Genomic DNA, 19,911 nt, shown 5'->3' with positions numbered 1-19,911 from the left:
GGTTCCCAGACTTTCTTTCTTAGTCGGTTTTAGATTCACTCACCCCAGGCGAGCGGCCCCACGCGCTCTCCCTTCCCTCCGACAACGAGGGGAAAGTCCCCGGGGAAAGTACACGAGACGGAGAGGACACAGCCACAGTTAGAGCCGAGACCCCCCCCCCCCCCTTCCCCGCAAAAAAAACCCCAGCGAAAGGGGCCGGGCTGAAGGGGGCGGGGCTAAAGGGCCTCCCTGGAAGGGAGGCACCCGCGCAAGCGCAGTAGCGCTCCTTGCCGCCATGGCGTTGGCGCCGTCCAGTAAGCCGCCGGTGGTGGCGGAGACTTCCCCTCAGGAAGCCTGGTCTCCGCCTCCTCCTCTCACCCCGCCTGCTCGGCGGCGGAGGCGGCGGTGGCGGCAGCGCCTGTCCCTGCCTCTCCGCCACCTCCACCCCGGCCTACCCCCCGGCCGGCGGCGTTGGCGGGGAGGGGGACAGTAGTTGTAGACGCCCGCCCCTGCCTCAGAGAAGGTGAGTTCCCGCCCCGGCGGCGGGGGCGGCCCGGTCTTCAGCCCCTCAGCTCCCTCCGCGGCCCAGTGAAGGCTGGGCGCGCCCCTAGCGTGCGCCATGGCCGACCGGGTCGGGGCCGGAGTCCGTCCGCCCTCCTCACCACCCGCCGCCCGGGGAAAGGGGCGCCACGGCCCCCCGGTGGAGCGTGGAGGGGAGAGGGACACCCCAGCAAGCTCAGGAAGCTGAGGATTGAGGGGGCAGAGAGATGTCCAGGGAGAAGTCTTGACTGGAGTGGCAGGGAAAGGGAAGGAGGATGGATGAGGCAGCTCCGAGGGTAAGGAGAGAAACGGCCTGAGACGTGGAAGCGAGGAAACCTCGGCGGGGTGAACTTGAACATCCGGGGAAGTAGACACTTGGGCCGAAGTGGAGTTAGGACTCTGCCCACCGCAGGAAGTAGCTCCGGAGCTTAAAACTGTCGGGGCCCTGGGGGAAGAGCGGAGGGGCGAGGGCGTTGAGACGTCCCTTTGGAGAGTTTTCCGGGGCTTTTTGAGGATAACACCCTATAAAAGCAAGCTTCTGAGCTTTATAGGCCTATTTTGATAGTGGTCTGAGTTCAATAGGGATCTACAGATCAGTGTCAAAGGTAGCAAAGTGGACGGTAGTGAGAGCGGTGAAAAACAGAATTCATCCAGACACTCCCGACTGTAGGGGAAAGAGCTGAGCTCCGTTTGCATTTGCGCAGAGGTGACTGGGAGTTTCAAAGGGAAAATGAGGGACTGGAGGAGAGGTGGGGGTTCCAGAAGAGTCAGGGAAGTGAGGAATTACAAAGGGGATGTTGTTAGGCCAGCTGTGTCTGGCTGCTGGCAAGTAGGGAGGGACCTTAGGATTCTATCCTCCCACAGCCACTGGGAGACCTAGGCGTCTCCTTCCCGATGATTACACTTCAATGGAATGGCTTTCAGGTCTTTGAGAAGGACACTCCTGAGTTGTAGGAGGGACACATCCTTCTCAGAGACAGGAAGGATTCACAATCCAAATTCAGTAAGTACTCTTAAAAAGAGAGATGGGGACCTGTTGTCAGGTGTTGGCTCTAAAAACAGCAGATTTCTTTTTGACAGCCCTGAGGTTTTTCTTGCAGGAGCTCCAAAGGGGGCTGGGTCACCGCTGGGATTCAGCCTTAAGCTGCTAGAGGCCATGTTAAAATTTGGTCAAGTCTCCCTGCAGGAGTTTGGAAGGAGTGTTTCTGCCCAAGTTTTCACAGTTCTCACCAACACATTTCCCCTAACACAAAAAGCTATTTCCTCATCATCTCGATCTAACAGATGTTTAAGTTCCTACAAGTACTATATGCCTGTGAACACCCTATTTGTCCCAAACTATGAGGTAAGACTGTAAGGCAGTTTAGGAAAGGATTTTAGATGGTGGAGCTTGATCGCGTTGCAGGTCTCAGTAAAACATTTCACCATCTTCAGTCTCATCATTTTTAGTACTTACCGTGTTGACTTATGTTGCTTTTTGTCCCCAGAGGGAAAAGACAGTGGAAGCCAAAATATTGTAGAATAATTTAGATTCCTTTTTTCTGGAGAGGCATCAATATAATAACCTCATGAAAATAATTTTGTTTTTACCCTTTTTCGTGATATATTCTATTTTTCTGTGCTATTCCATAATCTTTTACGTATTTCACTTTGGTGGAACGGCAAAGTAAAAAAAAAAAGTATACGTTTCTTAAAACATTTTTATAAGCACTTTATATAAATTCCATGCACTAAAAATGGAATGAGGAAGTCATTGCAACCAAATGATGTTCTAGTAAATCTCTGAATGAAGTCAACCTTCGGAAGACTAGATTTAACGTCTTGAGTCAGCCTAGGTTAGTTATCATTGTTCTGAGGTCAAAAATAAACTCTGGATTTAGTTTTCATACCAGACTTACGGCCTCTCACCAACAAGTAAGCCTGAGCAGTTTATAGATTATGCAATTTGTAATACAGTTTATCATTTTTATACGGTTTATAGTTTATACAATTCAGTTTGGCTCTCAGCCAGATCACAGGAAGATTTGGAAACAGTTTCTCATGGAAAAACAAGTTTTTTGCCAGATGGCATTTTTTGGTTTTCGTGTGTGTGATGACTTTAAATATGTGCAATTTCTTAAGACTTTGTACAATGTCAGTTCACACAGTGCTATCAGTCACCTTTCTATACGACTTCAAGGTGGTATACTGAGAATACTGGAATAGGAATCTTGACTAGTACTAGGTTCTAGTGCTAGTTTGTCCACTAGGTGTATGACTTGAGTAAGTCCCAAACTTTTCTTTTCAAACTTTCAAAGTCCCAAACTTCCGTTTTGAGTTTTGTCATCTGTGGGGAGGGGGAATGGGATTAGCCCAATTGAGTGGTTCTCAGCCAGGGGTTATTTTGCATTCCTACCCCAGAGGACATTTGGCAGACATTTTTGGTTTCCACCACTGGGCAAGGAAGGACAGGGTGAGCACAGGTGCTACCTGGCATCTATTTGATAGAAATAAAATGCACAGGGCAGTCCCACACCCACCCTAACAAAGGATTCTCCTACCCAAAATGTCAGTAGTGTCGAGGTTGAGGACCTCTGCACCAACCAAACTCTGAGGTCCTTAAAATTGTTAACTGGCTTTACAGTTCGGTATTGATATTCTTTCCATGAGCTGGCTGTGTACTGGAATAGCAGTTCATAAAACACGAAACCTCGACCTATAATGGCCGTCAGGTGGCATTCAAAGAGTGATGAAATCTCTGAGTTAAGATTGAGACTATTCATGAGGATATGAAAAACAAAATATAATTCGCTACCTAAAAATTACCTCTTGTCACATTATTTTGGGTAAATATCCTTCATTAACTGTTCAGTTAACTGCTACCTAACAAATGGTAAATACGTGGCATATTATACTATTTTAAACACTAGTAGAAGTCATATATTTTTACTTGAGATATTTGTAAAAGCCTTAAATAATTGCCAGGTAAGACAGTACATAAACAAGAGGAAAATGTTGCTTGTTACTGACCCAGTATTTTTTTTTTTCCTTAAAAGACTTGGTTAGGAGATTTACCTTAAATGTATGAATTATTGTGCTTCCAGTTACTAAAATCCCAGTCACTGTCAAGATCCTGATAGGACCATTCAAACTGATTTGAAGAACATCTGCTAAACCATTTTCACCTATAGCTGTAACACTGAGAGGAGCTCCTTTGTACGGGCTCGATAATGAACAGATGTCGGTAAGGATTAAATATTGGCAAGCAGAGAATATGTAGAAAGTGTCAGATTACAAATAGGAAATTGAGAAATTAAACTCACTCACAAAAACCCAAAGAAATACCGCATAACCAGACTTCTATGAAAAGACATATATATAGAATTTATGGTGAAGTTGTCATAACGTTTTCCAGGACACTCTAATTCATTCAGTGAGGTTTCTCAAAAAAAGTTTTTTGGTTTCTCAAGTATTTTTGACAGTTAAAAATTTTTTTTAAGTAATCATATTCCTGAAGGATTAGTAAAAACAAAACCACAAAAAACAATTCCAGCTTATTTGCTTCTTTTCAAGAAATTAAATGAACTTGGTTTTAGAATGAAGGACATTTTTGACTCCTTATTGAATCAGTAACCCATTTACATAGCATTACCTAAAAATGTTTTCCTTTGTTTTCATGATAGTAAGCAGAGATTTGGATCAAGTGACAGAAAAATCTAGCTAATAGCCATTGTTGTATTATTCAGAAAACACTTTTTGAGCTCCTGGTATGTATCAGGTACTGTGCTCAGTCCCAAGGATATACTGATGAATTAGGCACAGCCCTTTTAAAGAGCTTAGTAGTTAATGTTTTTTTGTGAAATTAGAAAAAGAAAAAACAAAACAAAATCAGTTTGGGGGTTTTTTGTTCTTTTAAACACAATAAAAGTTTATTTATCTCTCAAATTACGTTAATGGTGAGTGCTCCAGAGCTGGCATGATTGCTTTCTTCTTCCTGACACACAACTTCTATCTCTTAGTCTGAAATGGCTGCAGAGGAAATGTGGGATAGTAGTGTGAGGCAGTCAAATTCTCCATGGAGTGGGGAGGAAACAGGTTAATTGACAACTTCTAAAATTGGTAAGAAATAGCAGGATGAACACATTAGAGAAAATGTAGTCTTAAATGTGGATTAGCCAGGACTCCTGGGATAATCAGGAGTAGTTCATTGTTTTGTATAAAGCTGTGCTCTGTCCAAGACATATTTGCTACGTGCACACCAGGGCACGTTATGTTGTAAATCTAGTGTTGACAGATGGGTAGAATGGTTGGGGAGAAAGATCTCTGGAGAGACATTGATGATTATTTGTTAGTTGCAGATCTGCTGACTTTATTAGATGTCAGTGTGTGAAAATAGTGACTAAGCATGTTAAAATGGCTAAAAAGATTTCCCCTACTATATTCATCACATATATGTTAGGGCATCTATGTGAAAGCATTGGGGCTTTCCCCCACTTCTTACAGACCCATTCACATTTAATCCTTTGAAAGGAATGGAATGCATCTGCTGGCATTCTGATGTTGGATGTCTGCCTTGGGTCCAAGTAAAACTAACTTCACAAGCATGATCCTTGAGCTAGCTAGCCACAGAGTACTTACAATTACTGATGTTCAAAGACTTAGTTTAAATAAAGACACAAATTTTATATTAAATGTGTAACTATATTAAATGTGTAGTACTCCCAATTAATGATTTTGTTAATTCTTTTGTATTTTATCATTGGAAATTTGCCATAATAGTAAACCCTTAGTTATTTTTGTGATTGTTGGGTTAGTGTGAAATAGCTAGAGCTTGGCAAACTCCTAAATCAGATACTAATCTACGTTCCTGAAAAGACAAGGTTAGTAACCAACATAGCTAGGAGTATTTATGAGGCTGACAGCTACAGGGTTGCATGTCTAGCACAATTAAGATCTCTAAAAAATACTTAAATAGGTAAAAAATAAAAAAATTAAAACCTGAAAAGATAGCAAATAGTTACAAAAGATAGCAAAGATAACAGTTACCTAGTCTCCTAAAATGTAATGCTATGCTCTGCTTAGCCTTTCCTGAGATTATAATGATGCTAAAAGATTGCAAAACTCAAGAGCAGGAATGAGGGGAGGCTATACACTCTCACCACTTCTGTTCAGTATTGTACTGGTGGTCCTAGCCAGTACAGTCAGGCAAGAAAAACAGAAGATGTTCAGATTGGAGAGAAATAACACTCTCTATTTGCAGATGATATGATCATCTATGTAGGAAATGCCAAGGAACCTCAGAAAAGGCTACTAGAATAAATTTAGCAAGGGGGCAAAATATTAGCTCCATATACAAAATCAATTGTATTGCTCAATGTTAGCAACAAACAGTAAGTTCAGATTTTTAAAAATACTGTTTACTACTGCACCAAAGAACAAAATACTTTTAGATAGCTTTAATGGAATACAGAGAATGCTACATAACATGGCTGAGAGAAAAATGCAAATAATGGGAAAATATAAAACGTCTCCTAATACTTCTGACTGAGTTAGATTTAAAAGTATTAGACCGTAAGGCGCCTGGATGGCTCAGTTGTCGGTTAAGCATCTGACTCTTGATTTCAGTTCAGGTCATGATCTCACAGTTGGTGAGTTTGGGCCCTGATTTGGGCCCTGAGCTAACAATGTGGAGCCTCCTTGGGATTCTCTCTCTTCCCCACTCACATTTCTCCCTCTCTCTCTCTCTCTCTCTCTCTCTCTCTCAAAATAAATAAACTTCAAAAACAAAGTATAAGACCATACCATTTTGGGGGTGTATTTATTAAAGGGAAAGAACTGAGCTAAAACTAACCAAATTAACATCCTAATTTTGCTCATTTTTTCTTCAGAGATATTTAATATACATTTTTTTAAAGATGCTGTATAATGTTTAAGTGCCGTGTCACAACAGAAATGATGTGCGGTGGGGCATGACATTTTTTTAAATAGATTTTTCACTTAAATTCAGTTGATTTATTCATCAGAACTGAGACTTACTAAAAACATTTTATACAATGCAAAAGCTCAGGCTTTGCAATTTCCATTTTTTAATATATTTTTTTTAATATTTATTTTTGAGAGAGAGTACACGTGCTTGCAAGAGCAGTGGAGGGGCAGAGAGAGAGGGCAAGAGAAAGAATCCCAAGCTGACTCCCTGCTCAGCTTGGAGCCCAACACAGGGCTGGATCTTATGACCAGATCAGGACATGAGATCTATTTCTAGAAATAGAAAGGTTTTCAGAATTTTGCTAGATTTTTTCCAAAAAATATTAGAAGGTAAATCTAAAATAATACTCCAGATGAGTTTCAGTCAAGACAAGCTATTTCTTGCTTGGGACCTAATACCAGCCTGTAAGTAGTAAAATTAGCTAGTATCCTTAGAGGTTTCTGCTTGATATTCCATACTCTTGGGTATTAAAGTAGACATGGCACCAATTAACACAGGATATAAACTGAAGTCTTCAAAGAATTGGTTCAAAATAGAGCAGCCAGAAGACACAATAATGATCAAGTCTAACTTTCAGCTTTCTTTCTTTCTTTTTTTAATGTTTATTTTTGAAAGAGTGAGAGCAAGAGAGGGGCAGAGAAAGGGGGACAGAGGATCGCAAGTGGGCTTCACACTGACAGTAGAGAGATGGAGGCAGGGCTTGAACTTACAAGATCAAGACCTAAGCCAAAGTCAGACGCTTAACCAACTGAGCCACCCAGGAGCCCCCAGTTTTCATTTCATTTCATTTCATTTCCATTTCGTTTCATTTCATTTCTTTCTTTCTTTCTCTCTTTCTTTCCCTTTCTTTCTTTCTTTCTTTCTTTCTTTCTTTCTTTCTTTCTTTCTTTCTTTCTATGTTTATTTTTGAGAGAGTGTGATCAGGGGAGGGGCAGAGAGAGAGAGAGAGAGAGAGAGAGAGAGAGAATCCCAAGCAGGTTCTATACTGTCCGCGAAAAACCAGTGTGGGGCTGGAACCCACCAACTGTGAGATCATGACCTGAGCTGAAGTCAGTCGATTAAGTGTCCAACTTGTGATTTCAGCTCAGGTCATGATCTCACATTTAGTGAGTTTGAGCCCCGCATTGGGCTCTGCACTGACAGTGTGGAGCCTGCTTAGGCTTTTCTCCCTCCCTCTTTCTGTGCCCTTCCCTGCTTGCTCTCTCAAAAATAAACATTTCAAAAAGTAAGTACTAAAAAGATCCTCTAAAACATGAGTTATCTTGAAATACAAAGAATTAGGTACTCCTGTCAGGCACTCTTGCTCTGTTTACACATAACCTTTCCTTTATTTGGCTTTCTGTAGTTACGAGAAAAGTTGGCTGGGAGAACATTTCACTAGGTCAGTAAAATGGATGAAATCCTGAGTAACGATAAAAGCTCATTCATTCAGTACTTGCTATGTACCATATACTGTTCTAAGCATTTTATGTATATTCATTTCCTTAAGGCTCACAACAGCTCTTTGAAGTATATGTTATATCCCTATTTTAGAGATGAGGGACTTAAGGCACAGAGAGGTTGAGAAATTTAACCAAGCTTACACAGCAAATAACTGGCTCCAGAGTCCCTATGTCTGGCTCATAAGAGCAACGAGATAAGTGACACAATATGATGGGCAGTAGTTCTGCATAGGTGAATTGGCCTTATGTTAGGTGGATAATCTTTCTGGGGGAAAAAAACCAACATTTAAAAGTCCAGTTTAACAAATTAAGGTAAAATTTCATTTTCCAAAAACATCTGTTAATAGATCTTTAAGCTCTTCTAGTACACTTTATTGAGATATACTTTACTTAAAATACATATTTAAAGTACACAAGGCAATGTGTTTTTGTCAGGTATATACTCAGCAACCATCATAAATAAAATGCCAGATATTTCCATCAACACCCAGAGTTTGCTCATGCCTCTTTACAGTCCATCCCTCCCTCTACTCCTGTCCCCAGCAACCACTAATCTGCTTTCTATCACTATAGATTAGTTTATATTTCCAGAACTTTTTGCAAATAGGGAATCATACAAGTAGGTACTCATATCTTGCACTAAGCATGATGATTCTGAGATTCATCCGTGTTGTGTATATATTGCTATTTTGTTTCTTTTTTGTTGCTGAATAATTCTACCATATTGATATACCTGGTTTTGTTTATCCATTAACCTATTGACAGACATTAGGGTTGTTTTAGTTGGGGGCTATTACAAATAAAGCTGCTATGAACATTCATGTACAGGGCTTTGCATGGATATATGTTTTTGTTTCTCTTGAACAAATACAAGTGAAATGGCTGGGTCATATGATAGATGTTGAATGTTTAAAGAAATTATCAAACAGCTTTGTAAAGTTGTACCATTTTAAATTCTAACTAGTAACGTATGAGAATTACAGTTGTTGAACATCCTTACCAACATTTGGTATTTTTAGTCCTTTTAATTTTAATCATTTCCAGTGATAGTGTAGTAGTATCTCATTGTGGTTTTAATTCGCATTTACTTAGCCATACACACACACACACACACACACACACACACACACACTCTTTGAGGTGTCTGTTAAAATCTTTTGCCCATCCATTTTAATTTGTGTTTATCTTACTGAGTCATAAGAGTTCTATATATATTCTAGATACAAGTCCTTTGTCTGATATATGAGATGGGAATATTTTCTCCCACTTTATGGCTTGCTTTTCATTTTAATTTTAGAGTCATAAGTAAATTATATACATTAAGACAACTCAGAAATAATTCAGAGAGATACTATATATATTAGAGACACATTTTTAAATATTCATCATCCTTTCTAAAAAGTTTATCATTTACAGTTCTTGAACTCAATATTTTTAGCCAAACCTTTTTAATCTATACACTTGTTCTGAAAATTAACCTGTAGAACCTTTAAATTCAATTTTTATGGAGTTTTTAATTACAAAGTAATTTTTTTTGCACAAATGAAAACAATACAGACATATGCAGAGAGCAGAATGTTAAATATTGTCTCTTACTCCTTTCCTAAACTCATATCCCAAGCCCCATTAAGTGTATATCTTTTCAGATTTTTTTTTCTATGGGTATTGAGATATACAAGATCAAACTGTCAAATCACACTAACACAAATCAGTCATATTACCTAGTATCAAGGCTTTCTAAGTATTTCAAGGATACAAGCAATCAAGCAACTCTAGAGAAGCAAAGATCTCTAGGACATGAAAGATGGCTCCTCAGACCTGCATCTCTAACCCAAAATAATAGATAGATGAGGTTTCTAAGTAAGGATCACCTCACACAGTGTGGGTATTTAAATTATGAATCATTTTATATACCCTTGCTTCATAGAGCTATGCCTCATTGGTCCTGAATTTATTTACTGTAGATCATCCTTAGCCAGGAACATCTTGCTAAGGGCATTTCAAAGATAAGTTCCTATTCTTTTAGCCAGTATCATTGGTCTCTTTTCTCAGAGGTCCAGAAGTCACCTACCCTCTTTCCTTTCCCCCCACCCCCAGAAAGGAAGTGAATGGATTGCAGCCCAGCTCCTTTAACTCCTTCCTTACAATAAATACATGTGAATATATTTATTTTTTGGTTCTGTGTTGTGTTTTTATACTAAAATTGGATTTGAGATTGGTCAACAGATAGGTACTCAGGTAGGTAGATAGATAGAGTTCTACATCTTGTTTTTTCCCCTTAATATATCATGGACTTTTCTCCATGACAGTACATGGGGTTCCAATTCATATTCACTTAAGTGGCTGCATAGGAAGTACAATTTTGACGTTCCATGATTGGTATCATATTTATAAACTAGTAAATTTATATATATATATATATATATATATATATATATATATGAAATTTATTGTCAAATTTGTTTCCATACAACACCCAGTGCTCATCCCAACAGGTGCCCTCCTCAATGCCCATCACCCACTTTCCCCTGCCTCCCACCCCCCGTCAACTCTCAGTTTGTTCTCAGTTTTTAAGAGTCTCTTGTGGTTTGCCTCCCTCCCTCTCTAACTTTTTTTTCCCCTTCCCCTCCCCCATGGTCTTCTGTTAAGTTTCTCAGGATCCACATAAGAGTGAAAACATGGTATCTGTCTTTCTCTGTATGACTTATTTCACTTAGCATAACACTTCCCGGTTCCATGCACGTTGCTACAAAAGGCCATATTTCATTCTTTCTCGTTGCCAAGTAGTATTCCACTGTGTATATAAACCACAACTTCTTTATCCATTCATCAGTTGATGGACATTTAGGCTCTTCCCATAATTTGGCTATAAACTAGTAAATTTCAATAAAAATACATTTCAACTGTTAGGAACTTTAGATAGTAGTATAGACCTCAAATATACATGTGGTAAGTTTGGTGTAGATTATTTATTGAGGTGAGGAACACTTTGAGCAGAAGTTCTGAAAGTTAATATGTGATTATGACTATAGCTTTGAGTGGCTTATCTGAGCCTTGTTTAGGGAGCCTTGCTTGTGATCATTTTTGTACAACTATAGAGGACTGTTGCCCACCACAGGTAGAGATGGTTTGTGGTTCCTCTCTGTGATTCCCAGATGACCTGAGAGATACAGCTAGAATCAGTAACTATCTTAAAATAGACTATTTCTTGAAATTGTCTGCTATAAAACACAAAAATGCCAAGGCCAGATATCTTCTCCCAGCCTTTCAATACAGATCATTTCCATAAAGTCCAGACTCCTACTGGTGACCCAGTAACTTCCCTTTCAGAATATATTCTGGACTAAATAAGAATATACTACCATATTAAATAGTAGAGCCTTACTAAATGTTTTCATACTGAAATTTCATTCTAATTAGCAAAAAGTTAGTAGATAGTCTTGCAAGCACTCAGGAAATTAAGATTTGAGATGGTATGTGAAGTGATATCTAGTTACAGATTGAAAATATTACCTTAAATGTTTAATATGATCTTCAATCATCCCTCCCTTTATTTTATTCATAGATACCACATTGAATGAATAAATATTGAGCTTTTACACATACTCTTTGTAAAAGGTATATGGGAAGTAGTGATATAGTTTGAATTGCAAAGGATTTCATATTATGAGGGAGGTTGAAAATAAACATCTTCTGAATCATAGGATAATTTCTCCTGAAGCTGATACTTTGATTTGAATGCAAACAAAACTCTGTCCTTAAACTTTTAGTTCAGAGTAAATGTGTTAAAAATCATGAAAGCTATTTTCAAATTTAGAGGTAGACATTTGGGGTCACTGTGTTGTAAAACAAAATATTATTTATTTTTCCGGAGTAAAATATATGCTCAAAAAGTTAGCCTAACTTTCAGGTTTATAGGAAGTAAAATGATAAAAAAGGATATGGATTTGTGAATTTTCAGATACTGGATCTATTTTGGTGGTATGAGTCTAAACTTTGAACTATTTAATCTTTGTAACAAGATTGTACTTGGTTTCAGATGACTGGAAGTGGAATATTAGACAAAAATAGATTTTGGGATCTCTGCATCATGTTTTTTAGCTTCCTGGTTGTTGCACGGTCTCACCATTTGGGGAAAGTCCATGCTAGAGAACTGAAGCAATTAATGGGGGAATATGATCAGATTTCTTCACCAAGTTCCCAGCCTGATAAAGGTAAGTTTCCATTCACCTCTTCATTGATTTCTGCATGATATGTGGGCTTTGGGGACTGGCTTCTTTCATTTAGCATGCCTTCAGGATTTATCCATGTTGTACCACATATTAGTACTTCATTCCTTTTTACTGCTGAATAATATTCCATTGTGTGAATATACCACATTTTATTTATCCATTCATCAGTTAATGGACATTGACTTGTTTCTGCTTTTTAGCAGTTATGAATATTGCTACTGTGAACATTTGTGTGCGAGTTTTTGTGTAACCATAGGTTTTCAGTTCTCTTGGGCATATACTTAGGAGTGAAACTGATGGGTCATACAGTAACACTGTTAACAATTTGAGGCATTGCCATACTGTTTTTCTTTTTTTTTCTTTTTAATTAGGAAACATTTCCAATGGTTATTCATAAAATTATTAAAACAGCAAAAGTTGATTTACAGAGCCACATGTCAATAACAAAACAGGAAGGAAATGAAACGTTCAAGAGACATCTTGAAAAGTTTCAAAGAAGTATATACCAGGCTAAAAATCTGCAGTTAAACTATGGTTGCATAACAGTTTATACTCATTCCTACATTTTCTCAATAAGTTCTTCCTTATATTTGCCTTTCTCTTTTCCAACTTGTTGAGATTTGGCTTTGCATTCAAGATTTTTTTTCTGATCAAGAGTGCCTGGGTGGCTCAGTCGGTTAAGCATCTGACTTCGACTCTTGACTTCAGCTCAGGTCATGATCTTACGGTTCATGGGTTCGAGCCCTGCATCAGGGCTTGGGATTCTCTCTCTCCCTCTCTCTCTTTCTGCCCCTCCCCTGCTCCCTCTCTCTGTCTCTGTCTCTAAGCAAATAAACTTTAAAACAAAAAAAGAAACAAAGTCTTAAAAAAAAAAAAAAAACGGAATTTATTCCTGATCTTTTCCTGTTTTATCCTCCTGATAACCACCTTGTTTGGGTAAATGCATGCATGGACAGTTGTGGTATTACCTTCTCACATTGAACCTGCTCAATGTAGATGACCTATTTTTTTCTAAACACCTGGACTACCTTGCTGATTGCTGACCTTTATAGTGCCCTTGAACCTCCTGAACCTCATCATCTGTGTGGATGGGCATGGAGCAGACCTTGTACTTCTGCCACCAATCCTTGGAGAGTGGGGAAGACATGATCTTCCTGCGCATGTGCAAGGGAGCACTGAAGTGGCATTTGGGGTTTTTGCTGTGGTCCGAGGTCACAAAAGGGTTGAACTTCATTGTGATGGTCTACCTGGCTCCAGGCAGGCTCAGACCTCTGTGCGTGGGGCCAGAAGTCCAAACTATTTTTCAAAATAGCTGCACATTTTACATCCCCACAAGCAATGAATGAAATGACCCATCTTTCCACATCCTTGCCAATACTGAATCTCACCTGTCTTTTTTATTATAGCCATCCTTGTGGGCATGAAGTATCAATTTCTAAACATAAAAGTAGACAAAATGGTATAACGAACCCTCATATACCAGCATCCAGCTTCAACAGTTATCACCATCTTTTTCATCTTGCTAGTGACTTTGTAAAAGCAGCTTTTTGAGATATAGTTAACATACAATAAACTGTACATATTTAAAATACAAAATTTGAGTTTTGACAGATATATGTGTATACCATCAAATGATCAATACAGTAAACATATCCAGACTCCATAATGTGCCTTTTATAATCATCCCTCCCATCCCTTCCTGTCTCATCCCCAAGCAAACACTGTTACTGTACATTAGTTTGCATTTTCTAGAGTTTTCTGTAGACGGAATCATATGTTATGTACTCTTTTGTCAGGCTTCTCTCAGCGTAATTATTTTGAGATGCATCGATGTTGTTGACTCTATCAATAACCAATAATTCTTCCCTTGTTACCACTGATAGTATTTCACTGTATGGATGTACCACTATTGATAGTTCCATTCACCTGTTGATCATCATTTCTGTTTTTTCCTTTCTGGGGCTATTACAAATAAAATTACCATAAATATTCATGTATCATTCTTTGTAAGGACATATATTTCCTTTTCTTTGGGGGGACATACTGAGGAATGGAATAACTAGATCATACAGTAGGTGTATGTTTAACTTCCTCAGAAACCAGCAAACTGTTTGCTAGTGGTTGTACCATTTTCTGTCCCTGACCAGCAGTGTGTGAGAATTCTAGTTGTTCCGTATCCTCACCAACTACACTGCTGGTATCATTCTTTTTATCCCAGTCATTCTAGTGAGTGCGTGGTGGAATTGCATTGTGGTTTTAATTGACATGACCTGATGACTATTGATATTTTTTCATGTGTTCATTGGCCCTTTGTATATATTCCTTTCTGAATTGTCTGTTCAAATCTTTTGCCTATAATCAAATATTTGTTGCGTTATTCTCGTTAGAATTTTTGTACTATTTAAGTTGAATAGGAGCTAAAGTTTCTGATTCACCAAATTAGACTTCATTTAGACTTTATTTTTTGATCTGAAATTTCCAGAAAACGTAGCTGATCATTAGTGACTCTGGAGTGCTATGTCATGCTTCTTTCTTTCTGTTAAAGGGAAGAACATTCTGTTCTCCGTGGGTATGCCACCTTCTAATTTTTAGAGACAAAGTATATCACCAAAACTACATAGGACATGATCTTGTAGTAAGGATGTTTTCTGCTACATTTGTACTTAATGCAGGATTTGAGGTAGGGGAAAGAAAGAAATCAGAAATAGTGCTGCCCCCACCAAAAGAATCAAACAAGCCAACAAAAAATTCGTGTCTCTACTTTAAATTTCTTCTGAAACTTTTCTCTGCATCAGTCTGACCCCCTCTCCGCTTTCATCTCCATTCCTCCCTTAAACCTCCCACCAGTACTGTAATAGAGAACAAACCAGAAGACATTCTAGAATGCTTTTTTTTTTTTACCAATCAGAAGTAATGGAATGAAATCCAAGCCCTGGACAGAAGATACGGAACTCTGTTCCCTCATCTTCCCTCATGCCCTATACAAAAGAGTAGTTTCATCTCGTAGCAGAATTTCCAATTTCCAGCATTCCCAAACCATTTTATAAACATCCTTTTATTATTAAGTCTTAATGGTGCTCTAGTCAGGTAAGTAGGCGTATTTATTTTATTTTGTTTGAGTAAACTGAAGATTTTAAAAATTACTTCTCTATGGTTCTATTACTTCTCTTAAAAAACAATATAGAAGAAACTGATTAGTCAAAACTTTAGGAAAACTATGAAAACTATCAGCCACCTATCAGGGATGTGTGGCCCTTAACCACACATCCCTATATGCTTTACATTTTTAGCCATACAACAGAACCCTATGTGTTATCTGCTCTCTGCCCTCTTCATCCCACTTCTGAGAATGATAAACCTACTTGTGAGTGGCCTGGGAGATATTTGACTATCCTAATGTACCATTTTGGCGTATAATGTCATGATATTTAACTTCTTTGCTGAATTAGGTTTTAATTTGTCTGGGCTTCTTTGTTTTGTTTTTTGAAGCTCTCTTCAAGAGCAAAGGAAATATTCAGAATACAATAATCTAGTAAGAAGAATTTTCTCCCATCTTCTCTACAGAGAACCCCTTGTTGTCAACCTAATGAAGCATTCAAAGAAGACATATGACTCTTTTCAAGATGAACTTGAAGATTATATCAAAGTGCAGAAAGCCAGAGGCTTAGAGCCAAAGACTTGTTTCAGAAAGATGAGAGAGGACTGTTTGGAAACTTGTGGGTACAAAGAAGAGGTTGATTACAGACCGAGGCATAGAATGTTTGATCACAGACTCTCATCTGAGACTGTCCAGACCTACCCGAGATCATGCCCTATTTCACCAAAGGTGGAAAACCGGTTACCTCAGTGGCTACCAGCTCATGACAGCAGGCTAAGACTAGACTCTCTGAGCTACTGCCAGTTCACCAGGGACTGTTTCTCAGAAAAACCAGGACCCCTGAACCTTAGTCAGCAAGCATATAACTGTCGCCCATACAGTGTGGAATCTGGAGTTTACAAGCGTCTCTCCTCAGAAAACCGTGCCAGCGCCCATCAAGCCAGTCATAAACAGATACATCAGCACGGGAAAAGGCACCCAGAGGAAGCCAGAGAAAAAGCAGAGGAGGAGCGGCCCAAGCATAGGAGGAAAAAAGGTTGTGAGGAAATAGATTTAGACAAACACAAGAACTTCCAAAGAAATCTAACACAAATGGAAACAGTCAGGGTCAGTACAGAAAAGCTTAAGAATCGAAAGGAGAAAAAAGGCCGAGATGTGGCCTCTAAGAAAGAGGAACGTAAGCGTAGAAAAGAGAAAAAGGAACAAGGTAAAGAGAGGACAGAGGAGGAAATGCTTTGGGACCAGTCTATCCTTGGATTTTGAAGATCCTGAGTTGGTTCTCCTGAGGTTAAATTGAAAAAATAGTTGAGGAGCTTGGTTTTATGATGTCCATGTTCATATCGATTTTTTCATGTGAACAGTTACTTTAATTTCTAACAACAGGCTGAGTGAACCAAAAGTATTTAATGTGGTTACTCTCCAGCACGGAAATTACTTTTCCTCATTTCCTGAAAGCATCCCTACATTTTTCTTCTATATAATGTAATTTTCCTTAATGAGAGTGGCACTGCTTTTACTCATCAAAATGCTATGATAGTAGAAGTATTTTTCCCTTGGGAAGTCACTTATTTTAAATTGAAGTATTAACGGGCTTTGCAGAATCTATTTCTTGATTAGGTTTGTTTTAGTTTTGGGTGGGATATTTTTATATTCATTAGTTTTCTCTTTGACACAATTTAGACTGATTTTTTTTCCTTTGTTAGACCTAACTTGCAGTGTATTTTCTAGATTGCAAAGTGGAAAATGAAATACATTATAATAATAATAAGCTAAGGTTACATATAGTTTTAAAAGTTTCAAAGAGTCTTGATATAAAATCAGTTTATATTCTGGAAATATTTATAATAAAGTGTCCTAATTTCTGCATTTTGTTGTTCTGTGTCAATTATATGTTCCCATTCAGTGATGATTTTCTTTTGGAAGAGAAATAATGGAGTAGTTACACTTGCGAGGAAGATCTTTTGGGTGGGTCACACTTTACAGTTGTAAAAATTCTTTACCTTGCTTATTCATATTTCAACCCACTTTTTAGGATAGAAATCTATTAATGACCATAATTTTTCCAAATAGTTGAAATTGATAATTCCCTTTTTTATGTAGAAAAAAATTATGGCCTGGGAAACTGAGTCCCAGAATCCAAGTCTCAGCTATGCATTCAAGTTGTTATGTGACTTTGGGGGAGTCACTTAACTTCATTTTCCTCATTATCAAATATGACTAGAAAGATTGGCCCCTAAAATGCCTTGGATAGCAAGATTCTGTGATATGAAAACTCTTTTTGCTTTCCACAATGCTGGGCTTACATGTCTATTTTAATATTAACTTTAGAATTATTTTGCTAAAAGTGATTTTAACTTATATGCTAAAATACATATAAATATTTATAGGTGTGTGTGTGTATATATATATATATACACATATATATATGTTATATGAGAGATATATATGTATCATATATATCACTCCATATATTCCCCACACACACAGCCATCCTCTTGCATGTAACCAGTCTCCCTACCCTTGCTGGGCTGCTGCCTTACTCAGCCCTGGCCTTTCTCTGGATCACCACCCTACCTAGCCTCCTACCTGCCTAGGCCCCAAGTAGCAAAGAAGGAAAGAAGGGGAAGAGGAAGGAAGAGAGGGTATATGACCCATTTTATTTTAAACTAATGACCACAAACCTCCAATCCATTGAGTTTCCATAGTAAGTTTCCCACTCTCAAAGACACCACTTTTATATTCTCTTCCCTCAAAACTTTCCCTTCCTAGTGCCTCCCATAAGGCCTCCTTTCTCAGCTGATGACCTCACCTCACACTCCAGTGAGAAAAGAAGTCTTCAGAGGGGATTACAACTCATTGTGGTACCACCAGACTGATAAACTTCCCTCAGGTAGTCTGTTCTCTGTCTTCCCTCCTGTTACAGTTAAGGTGTCCCTGCTCTTAGTAAAGACCAATGTCTCCCCTCATGCACTGGATCCTACACCCTTTCACCTCCTCAATGTCTTCATCTCTCCTGCACCATGAGTCTCTCCACTTTTACTGGATTATTCCATTAGAATGCAAACATGCTTCTGTTTCCCCTCTACAAAAAACAATAACAAACAACTCCCTTGACCCCCATATCGTCTTTCAGCTACCTCCTTTCTCTTTCACAAAAGAACTTGTCTATGCCAGCTGTCTACACTTCCTCACCTCTCATTCTCTCCTCCATCTCTTCCATCTAGTTTCTGTCCCTACCACTTCGCTGAAGCTGTTCTTGTCAAAATCTCCAATGACCTCCATGTTGTCAAATCCAATGGATATTTTTTTATTTGTATTCAGTTCAGCCTCTCAGCAGCTTCCACCTGGTCAGCCCCTCTTCCTTGAAATGACCCTCCCTCAGCCTTCATAGCATTGCATTTGCCTGATTTTCCTTACCTCCAGAGCTCCTCCTCCTCATGGGCTTCTTTACTGGTTCTTTCTCCACCTATCTCGAAATGCATCATCATGTATAGTGCATCAGAGACCAGCTCTAGACCATCACTCTGTAATCACACATCCTAAGTGATCTGATCCAGGCCCATGGCTTTAAATGTACCTGTATATCGATGTCGTAGACTACATGTTCCCCACCCACCAAATTCATATGTTGAAATCTAATCCCCAGTGTAATGGTGTATGGAGGTGAGGTCTTTGGGAGGGAATTAGATCATGAGGGTAGAGCCCTTAGGAATGGGATTAGTGCCTTTATAAGAAGAGGCCAGAGCTACATCAGCCACCTAGTCTATGGTAATTTGTTATAGCAACACAAATTATCTAAGATACCTCTAAATTTCTATTTCTAGGCTACATCTTCTCCCTGAGTTCTAGATTCATAGCCAACTGCACTTGTTGATATTTCCACTTGGAAACCCAAAAGAGTACTTGCTTCCCTCATCACCAGGCATTCCTTCCCGCCTCTTCACCGTCCACTCTTGCCCATCTCTGTGAATAACAACACCAACTCCATTGTTCAACCTTTCCTCTCCTACATCAGGCCCATCAGTAATTCCCCCTGGTTATACCATCACATAATCTCTCCTATTGTCCACTTCTCTGCATCTTCGTTGACGGCCATCCTATCCCAAACCATCGTTTATCCTTGCACTAAACAGGACAAGTAAGTCTGCAAAGAGCTGCAGAACTGGAAGAAATCATCATGGGTTCTGAATTGGTGAGTGCAAAACAGGCACCAGAGGCACCCAGCAACCTATGACTGTTATGGCCATCTAAGCCCTGAGGATTTCAGAAATACCCAGCAAACATTTCCTTCAGAAGGACAAAACCCTGCCTCAAAATGAAACAAAACAAAAAAATCTGCTGGGTTGAGAAACCAAACTGAGCTGGGAAGTAACACTAGGAGTAAGGAGAAGAGAATGTTCAAACAGGGAGCAGGAAAAGGTCCCAGATGAAACAAAACCCAGAAACTGCTGTAACAGCAAAATACAGCATCTAAGGTTCTCACCTTGGCAGGTAAGACCTGTAGGCCAATAGGAAATAGAGCAGATTTTTCTGAAATGAGCCTTAGCCCTGAAAGGCAGAGAAATAGTATTTTGCACCCTTCACAATAACAAAAGAGGGAGCCCTGAGCTGTGAAGCTGTGAAAGGTACCCTAGGTCATTCCTTCTTCAGAAAGGA

At 39.1% G+C, this 19,911-nt stretch overlaps 1 protein-coding gene and 1 pseudogene across 4 annotated transcripts; one reads left to right on the top strand and one right to left on the bottom strand.

Moving 5' to 3' along the window:
• The first annotated feature begins 284 nt into the window (after nt 1-284).
• Nucleotides 285-16,836, top strand: KRCC1 (lysine rich coiled-coil 1). Of its 4 annotated transcripts, none has more exons than XM_042981934.1 (3): nt 285-502; nt 12,028-12,140; nt 15,723-16,836. In XM_042981934.1, the coding sequence occupies exon 3, from the start codon at nt 15,745-15,747 to the stop codon at nt 16,516-16,518; it is 774 nt and encodes a 257-aa protein (XP_042837868.1). In that variant the 5' UTR covers nt 285-502; nt 12,028-12,140; nt 15,723-15,744; the 3' UTR covers nt 16,519-16,836. The 4 variants fall into 4 exon arrangements, with proteins under 4 accessions (XP_042837868.1, XP_042837869.1, XP_042837870.1 ...); XM_042981935.1 differs by having other exon boundaries at nt 15,648-16,836; XM_042981936.1 differs by lacking the exon at nt 285-502 and adding an exon at nt 3,446-3,742.
• On the bottom strand, nt 12,699-13,396 carry LOC107179649 (annotated as a pseudogene).
• Nucleotides 16,837-19,911: the final 3,075 nt, after the last annotated feature.

Source organism: Panthera tigris, chromosome A3 (assembly GCF_018350195.1).
Source record: "Panthera tigris isolate Pti1 chromosome A3, P.tigris_Pti1_mat1.1, whole genome shotgun sequence".
Classification (NCBI taxonomy): Eukaryota; Metazoa; Chordata; class Mammalia; order Carnivora; family Felidae; genus Panthera; species Panthera tigris.
The sequence above is the reverse complement of the archived record's forward strand: the minus strand, read 5'-3'. Positions and strand labels throughout refer to the sequence as shown.